Source organism: Puccinia triticina, chromosome 12A (assembly GCF_026914185.1).
Source record: "Puccinia triticina chromosome 12A, complete sequence".
Classification (NCBI taxonomy): Eukaryota; Fungi; Basidiomycota; class Pucciniomycetes; order Pucciniales; family Pucciniaceae; genus Puccinia; species Puccinia triticina.
This window is the reverse complement of record NC_070569.1, coordinates 3,249,974-3,265,487: the sequence shown is the minus strand read 5'-3', so window position 1 is coordinate 3,265,487 and position 15,514 is coordinate 3,249,974. Positions and strand designations below refer to the sequence as shown.

General features: G+C 47.3%; 2 protein-coding genes across 2 annotated transcripts; both read right to left on the bottom strand.

Annotated features, from left to right (window-relative positions):
• Position 1: 1 nt before the first annotated feature.
• Positions 2–1,062, bottom strand: PtA15_12A290 (uncharacterized protein; the record flags this gene model as incomplete). The annotated part of the gene is made up of 5 exons (XM_053161884.1): positions 2–178; positions 284–405; positions 504–591; positions 707–855; positions 927–1,062. 5 exons carry the CDS (start codon positions 1,060–1,062, stop codon positions 2–4), a joined length of 672 nt encoding a protein of 223 aa, XP_053025857.1.
• A 10,055-nt stretch (positions 1,063–11,117) lies between these two features.
• Positions 11,118–14,369, bottom strand: PtA15_12A289 (uncharacterized protein; the record flags this gene model as incomplete). Its single annotated transcript, XM_053161882.1, has 2 exons — positions 11,118–11,123; positions 14,109–14,369. The coding sequence occupies 2 exons, from the start codon at positions 14,367–14,369 to the stop codon at positions 11,118–11,120; spliced, it is 267 nt and encodes an 88-aa protein (XP_053025856.1).
• Between the last annotated feature and the right edge of the window lie 1,145 nt (positions 14,370–15,514).

Below are 15,514 nucleotides of genomic sequence, written 5' to 3'. Positions count from 1 at the left end.
ATCAATGTAGTTCTCTGCTCAAGAGCGCCAATCTGCTGCTGCTATGAGCGGCAGGAGCTTGGTGAGAGGGGTGGTGGTGCGAGTGAGCTGGGAGGGCGGGATGGAGGGCGGGTGTCTGGGAATGGCTGATGTCCTGCTTGAGCTGTTGGAGCGCATGGGCCTTGATCCGGTCGGCATGCTTTTATATGTACCACGCCATCCAAGAAATAAAACCTTCACGTCAGCTTTCTTCGGGCTCCCTCTCTCTGTGTATGTGTGTTGAGACTATAGATACTGGGCTTACCTTGATGAACCGGACCGTGTCCTCGATCTTCTTCCTCGAATGGCCAGAGCTCCGGTCCGCGTAATCAAGGTAGGTAGAGGCAAGCGGCGGGCCGGCGAGCTCGCTCAGCTGGGTCAATTCGGCTGCCACAGAGAAGGCACAGCGGCCGGTAAGAGACACAGGTTTTTTTTGGTTGGTTGGTGGAGAAAGAATGTGTATGTGTTAGGCTGGGGGTGCTGACCTTCGACTTCGGCATGCAGTTTGGCGACCAGGGTCAGTTTGTCCTCGAGCGGGCAGGGGAAAGCGTCGATAGTTTCGACGAGGGTTTTCTTGATGGCGGCGATGGAGTGGCGAGCGGGGGAGGGGGAGGGGGAGGGGGTACGAGAGGCGTGGAGGAGGGGGTTGATGGGGACGATCCAGGAGCGGTGGTGGGCGGCGGAAGACGAAGGAGGGGGCAGCTTGGCGGAGGGTTCGGTGAGGCTCTGGGTTCTCGGCCGGCCGGCGGGGGCGGGCTTGGAGGGACGGACGAGGGGCTGTTTGAGCTGGTGTGCGGAGGGGGGGAGAGGCAGCCTTGAGATCGACGACGGCCGGGGCTTCTCGTGGCGGTGGTGGTGCTGCTGATGGGCGTGGTGGTGATGGTGGTCGGCTGTCCGGTGTGCCGTGCTGTCGTGGGAGAGGGTGAGGTAGCGGGCAGGGTATCGGAGGTCGAGGTGGGTGCTCTGAGGGCGTGGGATGTGTTCGATGCTCGGGAAGCGGTGGTGTGTTGGGGTGGTGCTGTCTGCAAACCTGACGGAAGCCATTCTTTGGATCTGTTTGCTGCTATTTTGGCTGCAGCAGCTGCTACTCTTTTAAAGACCGCCCCTGGGGCGGCGGCTGTGCCTCCCCTCCACCGAGCTCAGCCTGCCCCTCGAAACATGTCCGATCGACTCGCCTGCACCAGCACAGCTGCCTCCTCTCAGAAGATCACACAGCGCGACACAGCTTGGCCGTCTGAGTTTTTTCGAGTGAGCCAATGCCCCTATCTATCTATCAGCCAAATCAGCTAACTTGTATACAAACCATCCTGAGCATCACCAGCTACCTGCAATTTATTCCTGCAGAGCCATCCCAGAGTATATCTTGGGGAGGCAGCCAAGAACTTGCCAAGGAGACCGAGCTCATTCGAGCCAGCCAGCCGTACTTCTACTGCGGATAGCACCAGCCCATGCTCGAGTCTTTTTGTTGTGGGGCCAATTTTAGCGTTTCTGGGGCCGTGCAAAGCCAGCGCCTGAAAGAGGGGCTTGGGCTCTTGTTTGTCTCTTTTTTGGCACTCAAAAGCTTATGGCTCCCACCCAAACCTAACATTGTCACTCAATCCATTTAGGGTGTTCAAAGTTGACTTTCATAAAACCATAACACCATAAAATCATAAAATTCTAAGCTGAAAAAATATGTACACCCAAACACTCAGATTAGAGCAACATTTCTAAAATGGTACACATAAAATCATCATTTGAAAGTTTCATGATTTTATGATTTCATGTAAAGAAAATTTTATGATTTCAACTTTGAACACCTTTATTCCCTTTGATGCTCGGCCATCTGGGAGGTAGATTTGGCATGAGGCCAGAGGTCTATAACTGAAGCATTACAAAAATGAAACTTTCAGAAACTTATGCAGAAGAGCAGAAAAATTGGCAAAAATCAGGTTTCTACAATTGGCATGGCATAGGCCCCAATTATAAACAATAGTTGTGACTTTATCCAAAAAGTATCCAAACCTGATTGAGATTCTTACATAGATAACCATTTTTAATCAAAAATAAACCTTTCAATCAAGTGCCAATTATAAACCCATGTGTTCCACTCCAGGGCAAAATTTGCCCATCTTTACATAAAACACTGGGCAACTGTACTGCAGTATAAAGATGGCAATTGGCACCCAGGTACCTGCGGCAGGTACGGGTACTGGGTTGATTTTCAGCCCAAAATGGACACCCGTCACTGCCGGGCGGGTGTCGGCGGGTACACCGGCGGTACCCGCTCTCATAAATCACCTTAAATCACTACTTAGCATCCGTTTCTTTGTAGTTACTATCCTCTAGTCTACTAATATGATTTTTTCGCCCTTGTCTTTTGTCTTTGCCTTCTTCTTGGCCTGAATTGCCTCCTTCCACTTGGCCAAGGTCCCCTCTTTGAATAGAAGGTAGCCGTCATACCTCTGCTTACCAAATGCGCCAAAAGCCTGTGCCTCTTTGTTGAAATGTAATCCCGCCCAAAGCTGAACGCCCTCTCCACATCAACAGAGGTTGCTGTATTTTTTAGATCATAAGTCAGTTAAATCAAGCAATGCAACAAAAGAAATATGAAGTTTGAAACTCACCGGGACAGCTCAAGACGTCTAATTCCATGTGAACAAGCCCCCCATGAGTGTTCCCTGATTTCTTTTGCTGCATCCACCACCTCAGGGGATTTAGTGGTTTGTCACCATCAAGTATGAGTCCCCCGGCAAGCCAAACATCCAAGGGATCAGTTTATAGGTGGTTGCCCCGAGCTGCAGTAGCACTTCCAAGGCTGGCAAGCATACTTGTCCTTGGCTGTGGATGATTGATCTTAGTAATGAGGACAACAGACGCAGTTGGAAACGGATGACCAAGAAAACTAACCTTGGAGCTTGTGGTTGCTGTTGTTGACACCACCGGGCTTGTTTCTTTTGGTACAGGCTTATAGTATGTTACCCACATATCTCAAGTGAGCCGGATTGCTTCCGCTATCCATTCCGGCTCCCAATTAGCTAGCTTGAAGTACTCATCCCTAAAAGAGGGATGAAGGACTGGATAGAAATTTGTTAGATCACATATGATTGATGGGTGAGGTATCTGTTAGGCTGTAATATTTGCTGGTAAGTTTCAAACCCCTTTGACATGCATTTCTTAATGCGGGTGGATAATGAGAACCACTGATCACGGATGATAAGTGCTTGGTTATTTGATTGATGAAGACCACAGTATTGGATAAGCAATCAGAGCCAGATACCAATACTTGAAGCGTAATCTCATAGAACAGGTTGAGCACATCATCCAAATACCAGTCTAATTCAAATTCCAATTGGTCCAAATAGTACTTGTGTTGAACACAATGACATTTATGACTCTGCCACTCAAGGACAAGGCTGAGGATATGCCACTCAAGGACAAGGCTGAGGATCTGCCACTCAAGGACAAGGCTGAGGATCTGCCACTCAAGGACAAGGCTGAGGATGGTATAATGAATTAGTTTTAAATAAAAATGAACAAAATGAAATATACATACATGGCGGGCTCGCATCTGATAACACTCTTGAGTTGCAGAAGAGTCAAATTTCATTGGGTATGTACGTTGCATTCAACGGTATGAGGGGTTGCACAGCCCTTTTTGGCGCAGATGTCTCAAAATTCAGCCTTGGAGTTCAGGAAGTACCTAAGCTTCTTAGCAATAGCACGAAACTGTAAGATGGTGTCAGCATCAACTCAATTCGCCTATGCAACATTTCTGGGTGGGCTGACTTTAGCAAGAGATTGTTTGCAGCCATCAGTTGTGTAGCAATCACTGTCCTCCTCCTTGCTAGCGTGATCAATATTGTCCAGACCATGGGATTCAGTCTCATCTGTTTTTTTTTTTTTTCATCATTTGAATCAAGCTTGCTTTGTGTGTCTTTGTCTTCAGCAGGCTCGCTCCCACGGTTGAAGCTAGGAGAAATGATGCATTGTAAATTAAAAGACATCAAAGGAATCCAAATGAGGCGCTTACTGTCTTATTTGCTCAGCTGCATCCTTGTTGGATGATTCTGATTCATCAGAGTTTTTGGCATCTGTGGTAGAGGATTTGATTGAAGTCTTGGCTTTCTTCTGAGTCCCAAAGGGCCGGAGGATACTTTGGACAATCAGGTTAAGCACATGGGCAAAGCATTGTACCCACTGTGTGTAGCCTTTGAAGCGGGCCCACTTGTACTTCTTTAGCTCCCTTACCATAACTTTGTTGTTGGTGACAGTCCCACATATCTACAGCAAAGCAGACAGGTCAGCGTTTGGTGCAATCAAAAGTAAGAATTAAGAGCTCTGGGAAATCTAAAAGAATAAAATAAATCTTACATTTTGATTAATTCCAAACTTCTTGAAGATCAGATGGTGTGTGCAGGGGGTACCCGCCGACAGGTGCCGGGTAATCCCCAGTTTCCACCTTTCAGACCAGTCCTCCAAGCTCACCAATCCAACCACCACCATCAAGAGACCCTCCCAGAACTCATGATCCCCCCTCCTATCTGAAAGATTTCAGAGGACTAAGATTTATTACTGGATCAGAGTCTGTACATCATAGTGATTTCTAGTACCAAGAATCATGAGAGGCAATTGAAATTTACCTAAGAGCAGGCAATAGACCTCTCTCTACCGAGAATAATGAGGATGAAAATAGAAAACGTGTTGGTGTTGACTTGGATTGATTCAGAGCAATCTGGAAAGCAACACAACACATTAGCTTTTGTGAATGTTTCATTCATCTAGATGTGGGGCTCTTGATTTCTTACGCTCTTTTCCTTTTCTGGCCCTTAGGGTCCGTCTGGTTTGCCGTCAGAAAAACAGTGGAGGAGCTGTGTGTAAATCCCCCACCTTCAATGGGACTTCACACAAAGGGTCACATCATTACTTGACCCCTTGCGCAGCTGAATACATATTCTTCAGTCTGTCTCTTCCCTAGTCCGGCAGGGACTCATTCCCTCCTGGCTAGGTAAGCAGTCTGTTGTTTCCTTTCTTCTCTTCTTAAGTGGTCACATTCTCCTCTCTCTTACAAGTTGTACTTACTGCAAGGGACTCATTCCCTCCCGGCTAGCACGTTTGCAATACAGATTGGAACTAGAACTTCAGCCTCCGCCAGATCCATGTGCCTTTTCCTCTCATCTCCAGTGAGGGTCCACTGGACCCTTACACTGTGTGCCTTTGTCTTTTAGAAGAAGAAGCACACTCCTCATCAGCCTCTTGTTTCTTTTGCCTAGCTTGGACAACATTGCTCACCAATTGTCTTCCCTTCTCTTTGAGAGGGATTGGTTGGGACGGTCTTTTCCTGTCTGTCTATGTCTTTAGGAATTTGAGATTTGGCATTAGCCTGGTCTGATTAACTTTGAGTTTAAACATGAGCTACTCACCTTTGGTGTTAGCTGATATTCTTTCTCTTAGTGGCTGGGGGCCAGGATTTTCCGCAAGCCTGAGTTTGCTGGTCATTGGAGTTGAATCTGCAATCATCAAATTGACTGTCAGCTTTGCAAACCCGCGGAACCAGTTTTGGATTGCGGAGATGGTTTGCTTTGCTTACCATTTTCTGCAGCTAGTGTAGATCCTGGCCTCTTTCCCAATTTATGGGATTGCGTCCATTCACCTGGGCATGTAATCTCACACTATCAAGCAGCTTCAAATCCTTGCCCTTGGGCAATGGTATCACTGCCATCGTTTGCTGGTTTTCTGGAGCCAAGTTATCCACTGGTAGAGCTTGCATCTGGGACTGAGGATCCAGATAAATTAACTCAAAGTTGGCTTGGTACTGGCTGGGTGTGGGTGTGTGTGTGTGGGGGGGGGGGGGGGGGTGAAACTGGCCAGGATCCATCTGGATTATGTAGCTGCAGAGGGCTGCTGTCATTCAGTTGAGCATTAGGCTCCATGGGGGATTGATTGGGGTTGGGCGTGGGGGGTGGCAAGTTTTGATGGGTGGATGGGAAGAGAGGGCCAGACCCTTGCTGAAACGGCCACCATATCCTTCACATGTGTATTGGCTATTGGAGTGGAATCAGTTTTACAGAAAGGGTTATGTGGTGCAGCAACAGCAATCCATACTCCTACCGGTCGTTGCCGGGTCAGGCGGAGGGCTGCGAGCGCGCCGCTCTTCCTGCGTCGTCGGCGCGCGCGCTCCGCATCCCTCCTGTTGGTTCCTGAGTCTGACACAGCTAAAGGCTCTGAAAGGCTCAACCCCTCTTAGTGGGGAGCCTTTATGTCTCACATGTGCCTTGCTGTGTGTGGGTTGAAGGGGGAGAAAATGCCTCCTCGCCAAAAAACTGTCGCCAGTTTTTTGTCCTCACTGATGTGAGGTCAAGACATTTCCCCCGAGCAGACACTGAAACCTGATAGCTCAGGGAGTAGGGGATGAGGCGCCAAGCCCGGCCCCTTCCTGAGCTAGGGTGGGCGGGTGGAGCAAAAAAATGAAGGAATTTCCCTGTGAGGAGACAGCAATGATGGAAGAGCTGAGGCGCACGGAGGAACTCCTGTGTCTCTAGCTCGAGTGCCTATTTATTGGGACTCGTTTCTTCTGCCCGGCTGTCTCCTGGATCGCACGTTCGCAGCCCGAGCTGGAGTTCTTGGCCGTGAGATCAGGTGCGTCGTGCTAGCCGTGGGATAATTCCTGACGGATCTTCTAGCGTGTCACCCGTTGGTCACCTGCTTGACAGATCCTGTCTGTGGACAGATCTAGGGGATCTGTCATGACGTAAACGGGGTTGTCCCCCCTACCGTGTACGCCCTCTCAGGAATCCCTGACCCCTTGTGCGCCGGCGGAGTTATGGACACCGGAGGCCTTGGGGCTGCGCTCTGTCGGCCGCCTCTCATCATACACACCTGTAATCAACATCAATAATGGACTTTTGGCAAATTTTCATCTCAAAAGACCTCCTTGAGGCCTCTTGGGACCAAAACTGGATAATTGATTCTTTTTGACTTAAAAATAGTTACTTATGAATTCCAACCAAGTTTGGATAATTTTTGCATAAATTCCCAATTATTGTTTATAATTGGGGCCATAGTTCATCCAGGAACACTATGAAAAAAAATTGGGAAACCACTGCCAGTTGACATGCGGTGTACTTGAGTCAATACTTGATTAGAACCAGGCTCATACATATGAATCCTAGGCTGGAACAGCCTGGAATATTTGGAAGTTGCTCAACATCATTCTAGTGCAGAGTGCACTAGACAAGGCTGAGCTCTGAGGCAATTTCTCAGCTGGGATCCATGGTCTCTGAGGCAAATGCTCAGCTGGGATCCATGGTTTGCCAACCTGGGCTTGTCAGCCAGCATCAGCACCTCCTGCTCAGTCAACAAGACCAATGTGATGTGCGTGGCCTGTGCCTATTCCAAAATTTTTAATGCAGCAATGTTGGTATTGTCCAGTTCCATACAAACTAAAGTGATTACAAGAGGAGGATGTGTATAGTGTACAGAAAGGTATTTCAGGTAGCAAGGGTAGTATTAAATGGGGGGCAATGGAAGAGTAATTATGTAGGAGGGAGGAAGGAAGATGCAAGGAGAGGTGTTGACCCCCAACATCTGGGATGGGAGGAGTTAGCAAAATATCAGGCAGCTGTGGGCAGGGTGCATGGAAGAGGAGGTAAGGTGGCTTGGTTGCATAGCAACACATGACATCATGCATGCAAATACTGTGTAGCTGAGTGTCCCCTGTAGGATAAATCCCTCATTGTTTGTATGTTTGGTGCAGCATATGCAGGTAGATAAGATGTACAAGGAACATCTCCTGTAGAGATAGTCATTTGGGACTCAGGTACCAAGCGGTACCTGGGTACTGCACCGCTTTTGGGCCCATTTCAGGTACCTAGTAGTTACCGCAACCGGCACCGCGGGTACCACCCGTGATGTTTTTTGGTGTGGCAGTGTCCTGCTGTCCTGCTTGCTTCATCCAGTTTGTTGCCGTCCTTTGCGACAAGCTGGAGGGCAAACAAGCCACTGTTTGCCGGGAGGGACTTCTCCCGGCATGCACTGGCTCTGCTCTTTGGCCGGAGGAATCCCTCCGGTCAAGGATGAATACACACCTCTGACCGGAGGAATTGATCAATCCAATTGGAGGCATGTACACCTCTTTGACCGGAGGAATGGCTCCGGTCAAAGAGGCAAGTCCACCCAGCAAGCTGGATATGCGTCCAGCTTGCCGTGTGGACATCTCATGCCAATCTGAATACATAATATTCATCCAGCTTGTTGAGATGACTCATCCCTCACCAAGATGGATACACAATATCCAGCTTGGCTAGGGAGGTCTCACGGCGAGCTGGACACATACAGTTCACTTGGAAGATTCCTCTTGGCAAGCTGGATACATATGTATCCAGCTTGGCAAGGAGACTCCTCTCCAGCTCATCAGGAGGTTCCTTGACGGCGGCTAGCTGGATAAAATATATGTATCCAGCTCCCGGGGAGGAGTCCCCTTGGAGAGCTGGATGCGCCGAGAGGAATCCTCCCAGCTTGCTGGGAGGCCTTCGCCGAGCTGGATCTACCAAGTCAAGGCTCTCAATCCCCCGGGGGGTGGTAGGTACTTGTAGGCGGTACCCAGGTACTGCACTGCTTTCTGGCCAAAACCTGGTACCTAGTACCACACCCGGCACTGCTGCGCGGGTGTGAGGCGGGTGCAAGGGGGTACCCGCCAAGCAGTACTAGGTACCCGCGGCAGGTACTGAATGACTGTTATAATTAATTCTGCTCTTATGCAGCCTGTCACCCAAAGACAACTGAGCTTGACCCTGGTAACATGACAAGCAATGTAAAACACATGTAAGACTTGATCCCAGGATATATGTCAAATGCACAAACTTTGGTAACCATACAGTGAATTGAGCACCAGATGCCACTGCGGGCATCTTGCTGTTGCTGTGGGCCGCAGCGACATCAGCATGCTGCATATTAGAATGCAGCTGCAGCAACATCTGGCCGGCTGATTTGCCTTTGGACAGCTGGCCACCGCAGTACATACATAACAACCTCTCAATGACCGGTCCTTGTGCCGGCCATTGAGAAGATTACACACTCCTCTCGGTGACCAGCTCATGGACCAGTCATCAGGAGGAGTCTACACTCCTCTTGATGCCAGCACACACCGGCGTCAAGAGGAGTACAGACACCTCTCGATGGCTGGCACAACAACCAGTAACCAAGAGGAGTACGCACTCCTCTCAATGGCTGGCCCAAGGCCCGGTCATCGGGAGGAGTCTACACTCCTCTTGATGGCTGGCCCAAGGCCGGTTCATTGGGAGGAGTCTACACTCCTCTTGATGCCAGCACAACCGGCGTCAAGAGGAGTACAGAAACCTCTCAATGGCCGGCACAACAACCTGTAACCGAGAGGAGTACGCACTCCTCTCAATGGCTGGCCCAAGGCCCGGTCATCGGTGGAGTACATACACACTTCCCTCAATGGACGGCACAGACCGGGCATCAAGGTGCATGTACTCCTCTCAACGCCGGCCTGTGTTGGCATTGAGAGGAGTATGGATTCCTCCTCCCGATGAATGGTCCTTGTGCTGGTCATTGAGAGGAGTGTGGACTCCTCCTCCCGATGACCAGCCGTTATGCTGGTCATTGAGAGGAGTGGGGACAACTCTCAACGGCCGGCACAAGGACTCCTCCTGATGGCCAGTCCTTGGGCCAGCCATCTAGAGGAGTGCATACTCCTCTCAGTGACCGGTCATTGTGCCGGCCATCAAGAGGTACGTTGTGTGTACATACCCTGGTGGCCGGCTGATGGACAGCCGGCCAAGTGTCGCTGCAATACTTGTCGTGCAGGGTTCAAATCCCCACTGAATTGTCAGATGTTGCTGCGGTCCGCAGCAACATCGAGATGCCCGCAGTGTGCAACAGCGCACTTAGCTTAGTTGGTAAAAAGCATCACTCATGAAGGTTGAGGACATGGGTTCAAATCCCATAGTGCACAACTTACATTTTGGTTTCTGACATACACCATGGCTGCAAGAAAAGTTTCTTGTTACCAATGTGAAAAGTTTCAGGTTTTCAAGTGGTGTTTAAATTTTTTTTTGGTTTGAGATTGGTTCTGGGAAAAGTTTTTGGGTGTGAAAAGTTTGTCCAAAACATTCCACAGCTCCAATGTGGTTCCAGAAAAGTTTCAGGGTTTTCAAATGGTTTTCAAAGAAGTTTTCAGTTTGTAGGTCACGGTGGTTTTGGGAAAGTTTCTGCCCTCCCTGGACCAATTTGAAAAGTTTTCAGAAACATTTGGGCAGAGCTTCTCACTCCAAAAATTTTCAACATGGTTTACAATACCTTTTTTCAGAACTTTATTTTAAAAAAAGTTTCACAATGGTTTGGCCACCCCAAGAAGTTGGGAGAAACTTTTCTTGAAAAGAAGAAAGTTTCCAAAACTACTGATGGGGGTTTTGGAAAATTTCTCCTGTTGAAGAAAAGTTTCTCTCCTTTTTCAAAACCTTTTGGAGGAGGTTTTCAGACAAAGCTTGCATTTTCTGGATTCGCACAAGCCCAATCCCAACTGGTCTCTTGGGGATCCAGGCTCCCTCTTCTCTTCTCTGCTTTTCATTTCTCCAAGTCCACCTGTCATTCCTCCCTCTCACCAAGTCTAGCTCAATGGCTCTCTCTGTTCTGTTCTCCTCCACTTACCGCTTGTATTTCTATTACAAAAGCACCTCTCTTCCACCGGGATCTTGGGGATTCAAGTGCCACATCATCCCTCCACCCGCCGTTCCCTCCTTTGCACCAAGTCTGGCTTGATGACTATCTTTTTGCTGTTCTCCAGTCACCACTTGTCTACAAAAGTGACTCTCTCTCTTCCCCATTTCCTTCTTCCTCCCTCCAGCCATCAGCAAATATCAATCTGAAAGCTCATCTAGAGCCCTCACATCCTATTGTAAGTTCCCCTTCCTCTGTCTGAGTTCTGAAAACCCTCTGCCTCTGCCTGTCCACACAGCAAAAGGCTTACTGCTTTTCCCAGCTCCCTCACTTGGCAGCACTTCTCTTAACACTTCTGTTTCTTCCTTATTCTCTGTTGCTATGGAGTGTGTGAGATGGTAGCCTTGTGCGGCTACTATCAAGAGTGGTTTTCTGAGTTAACTCTGCCAACTTGTTGAATTGTTGCCGTGAACATCAGTATTATAGCATCTGCATTGGTGCGGGAGTAACTGGGGTTGGAGTAGATTAGCTTAATACCAGATTAGCGCTAATCCTACCTGTCACCCGCATTAATACGGTGTAAAATCAAGATTAACTGGCTACTCCTTGAGCAGCTCTGTTCACCCGCATCAGCTCAATTTTACTCCACAACAATGACACCAAGATTCCTCTTCAACGATGAAGACTTCAATACACAACGAAACACCTTATATACCCGCCAAACAACCCAAGACCTCCTGAACAAAGCTGATATGGATTATCTCAGTTCTAGCAACTCCAAGGACAATACCCAACCATCAATCAAGAGTCGTCAGCCCAATAAGGACCGGGGTCATCTGGAAGATCACAAAAAACCTATGAGTGACTACTTCAACAAGGGCTTGCATTACAGCCCTTGTGATTTTTCTTGTTGTTATCGCATGGAGAAGGGGCTTTTTTTGCGTATTCTAGAAGACCTTACTGCACGATACCGTTACTTTGTTCAAAAGCCGGTGAGTCTGTTCTTATTCTTTTCAACTTGGATACAAAGTCCAAACTGAAGAGTCTCACTCTTCCATCCCTGTAGGATTGTACCGGAAAACTTGGCTCAAGTCCTCATCAAAAGCTAATGGCGGTCATTTGACAGTTGGCTTACGCACTTCCCCTTGATGCCACCAATGAGTACTGTTGGCTTGGAGAGACAACAGCCCGAGAAAACATGGCAGAGTTCTGTGCAGCAATTCAAGAGATGTACGGACTGACCTACCTACGTGCTCCAAACGAAGACAATTTGAAGAAGATACTCGCCAAAAACGCAGCTAGAGGTTTTCCTGGATGTATCAGCAGCCTTGATTGCATGAATTGGGAATGGAAGAATTGTCCAACATTGCTGAGCAGTCAGTTCCAAGGAAAAGAGAAGACCCCAACGGTGGTTTTGGAAGCGGTGGCCACCAAAGATACCTGGATCTGGCACTTGGTTTTTGGGACATGTGGATCTCTAAACAATAAAAATGTCTTGGATTGATCACCCCTATTTGATTTAGCGCTAGCAGGGACATCTTGGGGGGTAGAATTCAAAGTTGAAGGCAATGTTTATAAGATGCCTTACTACCTCGTTGACGGCATCTACTACCCATGGTCAACTTTAATCCAGTCAAATTCTTTAGTCACACAAGATTGAGCGACCAAACTTTTCACCAAAAGGCAAGAATCATTTCGGAAAGACATTGAAAGAACGTTTGCCGCATTGCAAGGGCAGTTCAAGATTCTAAGTGCACTGGCTATGAGTTGGTACCCAGGCAACTTGAATGCAATCATGACTACCTGTATCATTCTTCATAACATGATTGTTGAATCTTGAGCAGTTCCAAAAATCTACCCACCACTCCCAGCCTCAACGAAGATATTTCCTCCACAACCTGAACCTTACTCCCTTCGCAAACAGCGTATATGTGGTATTGAAATGCGATTGGAGTTGATTCATCACAATCTGACCAGCAATCTCATCACTAACTTGTGGAATTCATCGCGTAAGGAAGGCTACATTAGCAGGATTCAAAGTAGACCCGTGCATGCCACTTGCAAGGCAAGGCAAGCCAGCATTCAGCTCAAATGTTGAACGTTGACTTGCAGTCTCCCCGCTGTGGAACTACTCAAAGGGGAGAATAGAGCTTGGAAGGGAAATGTATAGCAACACTAGTACTAATGTAAGCTATGCAAGGGTGCTGATGAGGCTGCCTTCCTGACTAATGCTGAGGGGATGAGAGTAACACTAAGAAAAAGAAGAAAAGGTGTGGCTGATTTCTACTTGATCTTAGGAACTAGTACTATGAGCTGACTACTGACTACTGAGGGTGAGAGGGTTGGAGCAGTGATGAGAAGAGGGGAATGCAATGGCAAGGTTCAATAGCAATGGGTTCAGGAGCAACTGCACTGATATCAATGGGTGATGAGTAATTTCTAACTATAATTTCTGTATCTAGAATTCTGCATAAATCTTTCATAGGTTGGCTAGGGCTCTGCTGGGGTACAAGTGAGGGGGGGAAGAACAGTTCTTATATGAAGGAAAGATGAGCACAGACAATGAGGAGTTCTGGCTATGGGAATGAAGGTTGTACAAATGGGGAAAGGTTCTGGCTATGGGAATAAAAGATTGTACAAATGGGGAAAGTGATGTGAACATAGTAACAGCTTGTAATGATGAGCACTACTGAAAGAGGTAAGCACAGATCCAATGATGTAATGTGTACAATAGGCATAGTACATAATGAGTAAATTATGTAAAGGGTTTAGTATGTGAGAATATATCTGTAAAAAGAATGTAATGAAATGATTCACGTAAGTTACTCATGAAATGAGTATTGTAACTAATGAAGACTGTAGGTTTTCTGTAAGTCTTATATCCTCTATAACTACTGAACCATTGAAGATAAGGGGGTACTATGTATGAGTGACTATAGATGAAATTTGGCGTAGAATCTGAATATGCAATAATAATGAGGTATTTGTGAAGTTTTATGGGGAAATAGGTAATGTAATGATGAATATATGTAAAGGAAAGCAATAAAATACCACTTATGGTTTGGAATAGAGCACCACACTGCAAAACTGGGTTATGCAAAGTGACCTGCATGCAGGCGCGGGTCTACTTTGAAACCCCCTATTAATTGAGATGAAATTCCTTCATCCTGATTTTCTTCCACTCACTTCCTTTAAAAAAACTTGTTTTTTTCTGGCAATCAATACTTTGTTTTCATTTTTGATAAGTGAGATATGATCTAACAACTAAAACATTTCAGAGTTTAAGAGAGAGAAAAGATAGAATCAAAAGTTTGAGGGAAATAATGGAAAGAAAACACATCAAGACCAGGAAAAAAATGGATAAAAAACCCTGTCTGTCTGTGTGTTGTTTTGAATTTGAATTAAAAGAGGAGTGGGTCAAGTGGAACATGCTTGAGATTATCAGAAGGGGCGCTGTGTTGGGTTTGAGTAGGGAGAACATCTTCAGGCAAAGAATCATCATCAGTAGCGCAATCTTCTTCATGGCTGATGCCCTGTTGTTCACGGCTTTGCCTTCCTGATGCGGGAGGTCTCACTGGTGTTTTGGAAGATTCTGGAAGTCTTGAGGGTGTCTCGGAAGAAGAGGGAGGTCTTGAAGGTGTTTTGGAAGAGGATGGTGTTACAGGTGGTTGATTTTTTGCTGCCACCATAGCTTTCCTTCTAGCTTCAACGTTGTAACAGCTGCGCTGCTTTTAGCGCAGCGGTTTTTTGTGCCGCTGCGCTACACGCTGCGCGCAGCGGCCAGACCGCTGCGCTAACTGCTTTTTGTTTTCCTGGGAAAAAAAAGATAATTTTAGCGTGCTAAAAAAAGCGGTCACATAGCGCTGAACCGCTGCGCTTCAGCAGTAGCGCAGCGGTTTGAAAAAGAAGAAAGAAAATGGTCTAAATCATGTTAAAAGAGGTTTAACATGCAGTTAAATTCCGCTATCCGCTAAATTAGCGGATAGCGCAGCAGATTTCCACTTCCGCTGCGCTATCACTAATTGCCCTGGGTGGGTAGTGGTCAACCGCTGCGCGTAGCGAGTAGCGCAGCGGTTTTTTCAACAGCTTCCGCTACTTGCCTCTGGGACATAGCCATGTGACCGCTGCGCTGCGCTAAATGACCGCTTTTTTTAGCGCAGCGCAGCGTTTACAACGTTGCTAGCTTCCATAATCATCTGCTTCTCCAATATGAGAAACTGTTGCGAGAGCTTGTCTGGGCAATCATCAACGCTTTGAAGCATGCAGTTAAGGTTTGTTTTTTGTTGGTCAATCTCAACTAACTCGGCTTGTATGTTGTTTCCGCATTTTTCTTTGGCCGAATGTTTCACTGAGTCATCATGCGCCAATTCAAGCATCTTCATCTTTTTTTGTTTGTACATTTCCTCAGCTTCAAGACGTTTGGCGGTTTTAATACCCATGGGGCACTCCCAATCCTTTGATTTCAGTACGGGGCTTCTGCTAGTTAATTCTTCACCTTTGGGGTGAGAACAAGGGTTGTTGGGCTGAGGATTGGCTGGCAATAGGGATGCGGCTGGCTGTAGAGGGAGAGATGCTTGATTTTGTCCTTGAGCTTGGCTGGTGGTTGCTTTTCCGCCTAGGGTCCTGAACTTGGCCACATGTCTCAGGAGTTGCCACAGCCAATCAAAAAAAAAAAATCTGTGATGCTCTTGATCAAGATACTGCTTGCGGGCGCTCATCATCCAATCTTCAGATGAAGAGCCTGAGGCAGGGTTCTTCTCAATTCAATTGTACAGCGCACAGAACTTGAGGCAGGCTTTTTGCAAAGTTTTCCACCTATTTATATCAGAAAGAC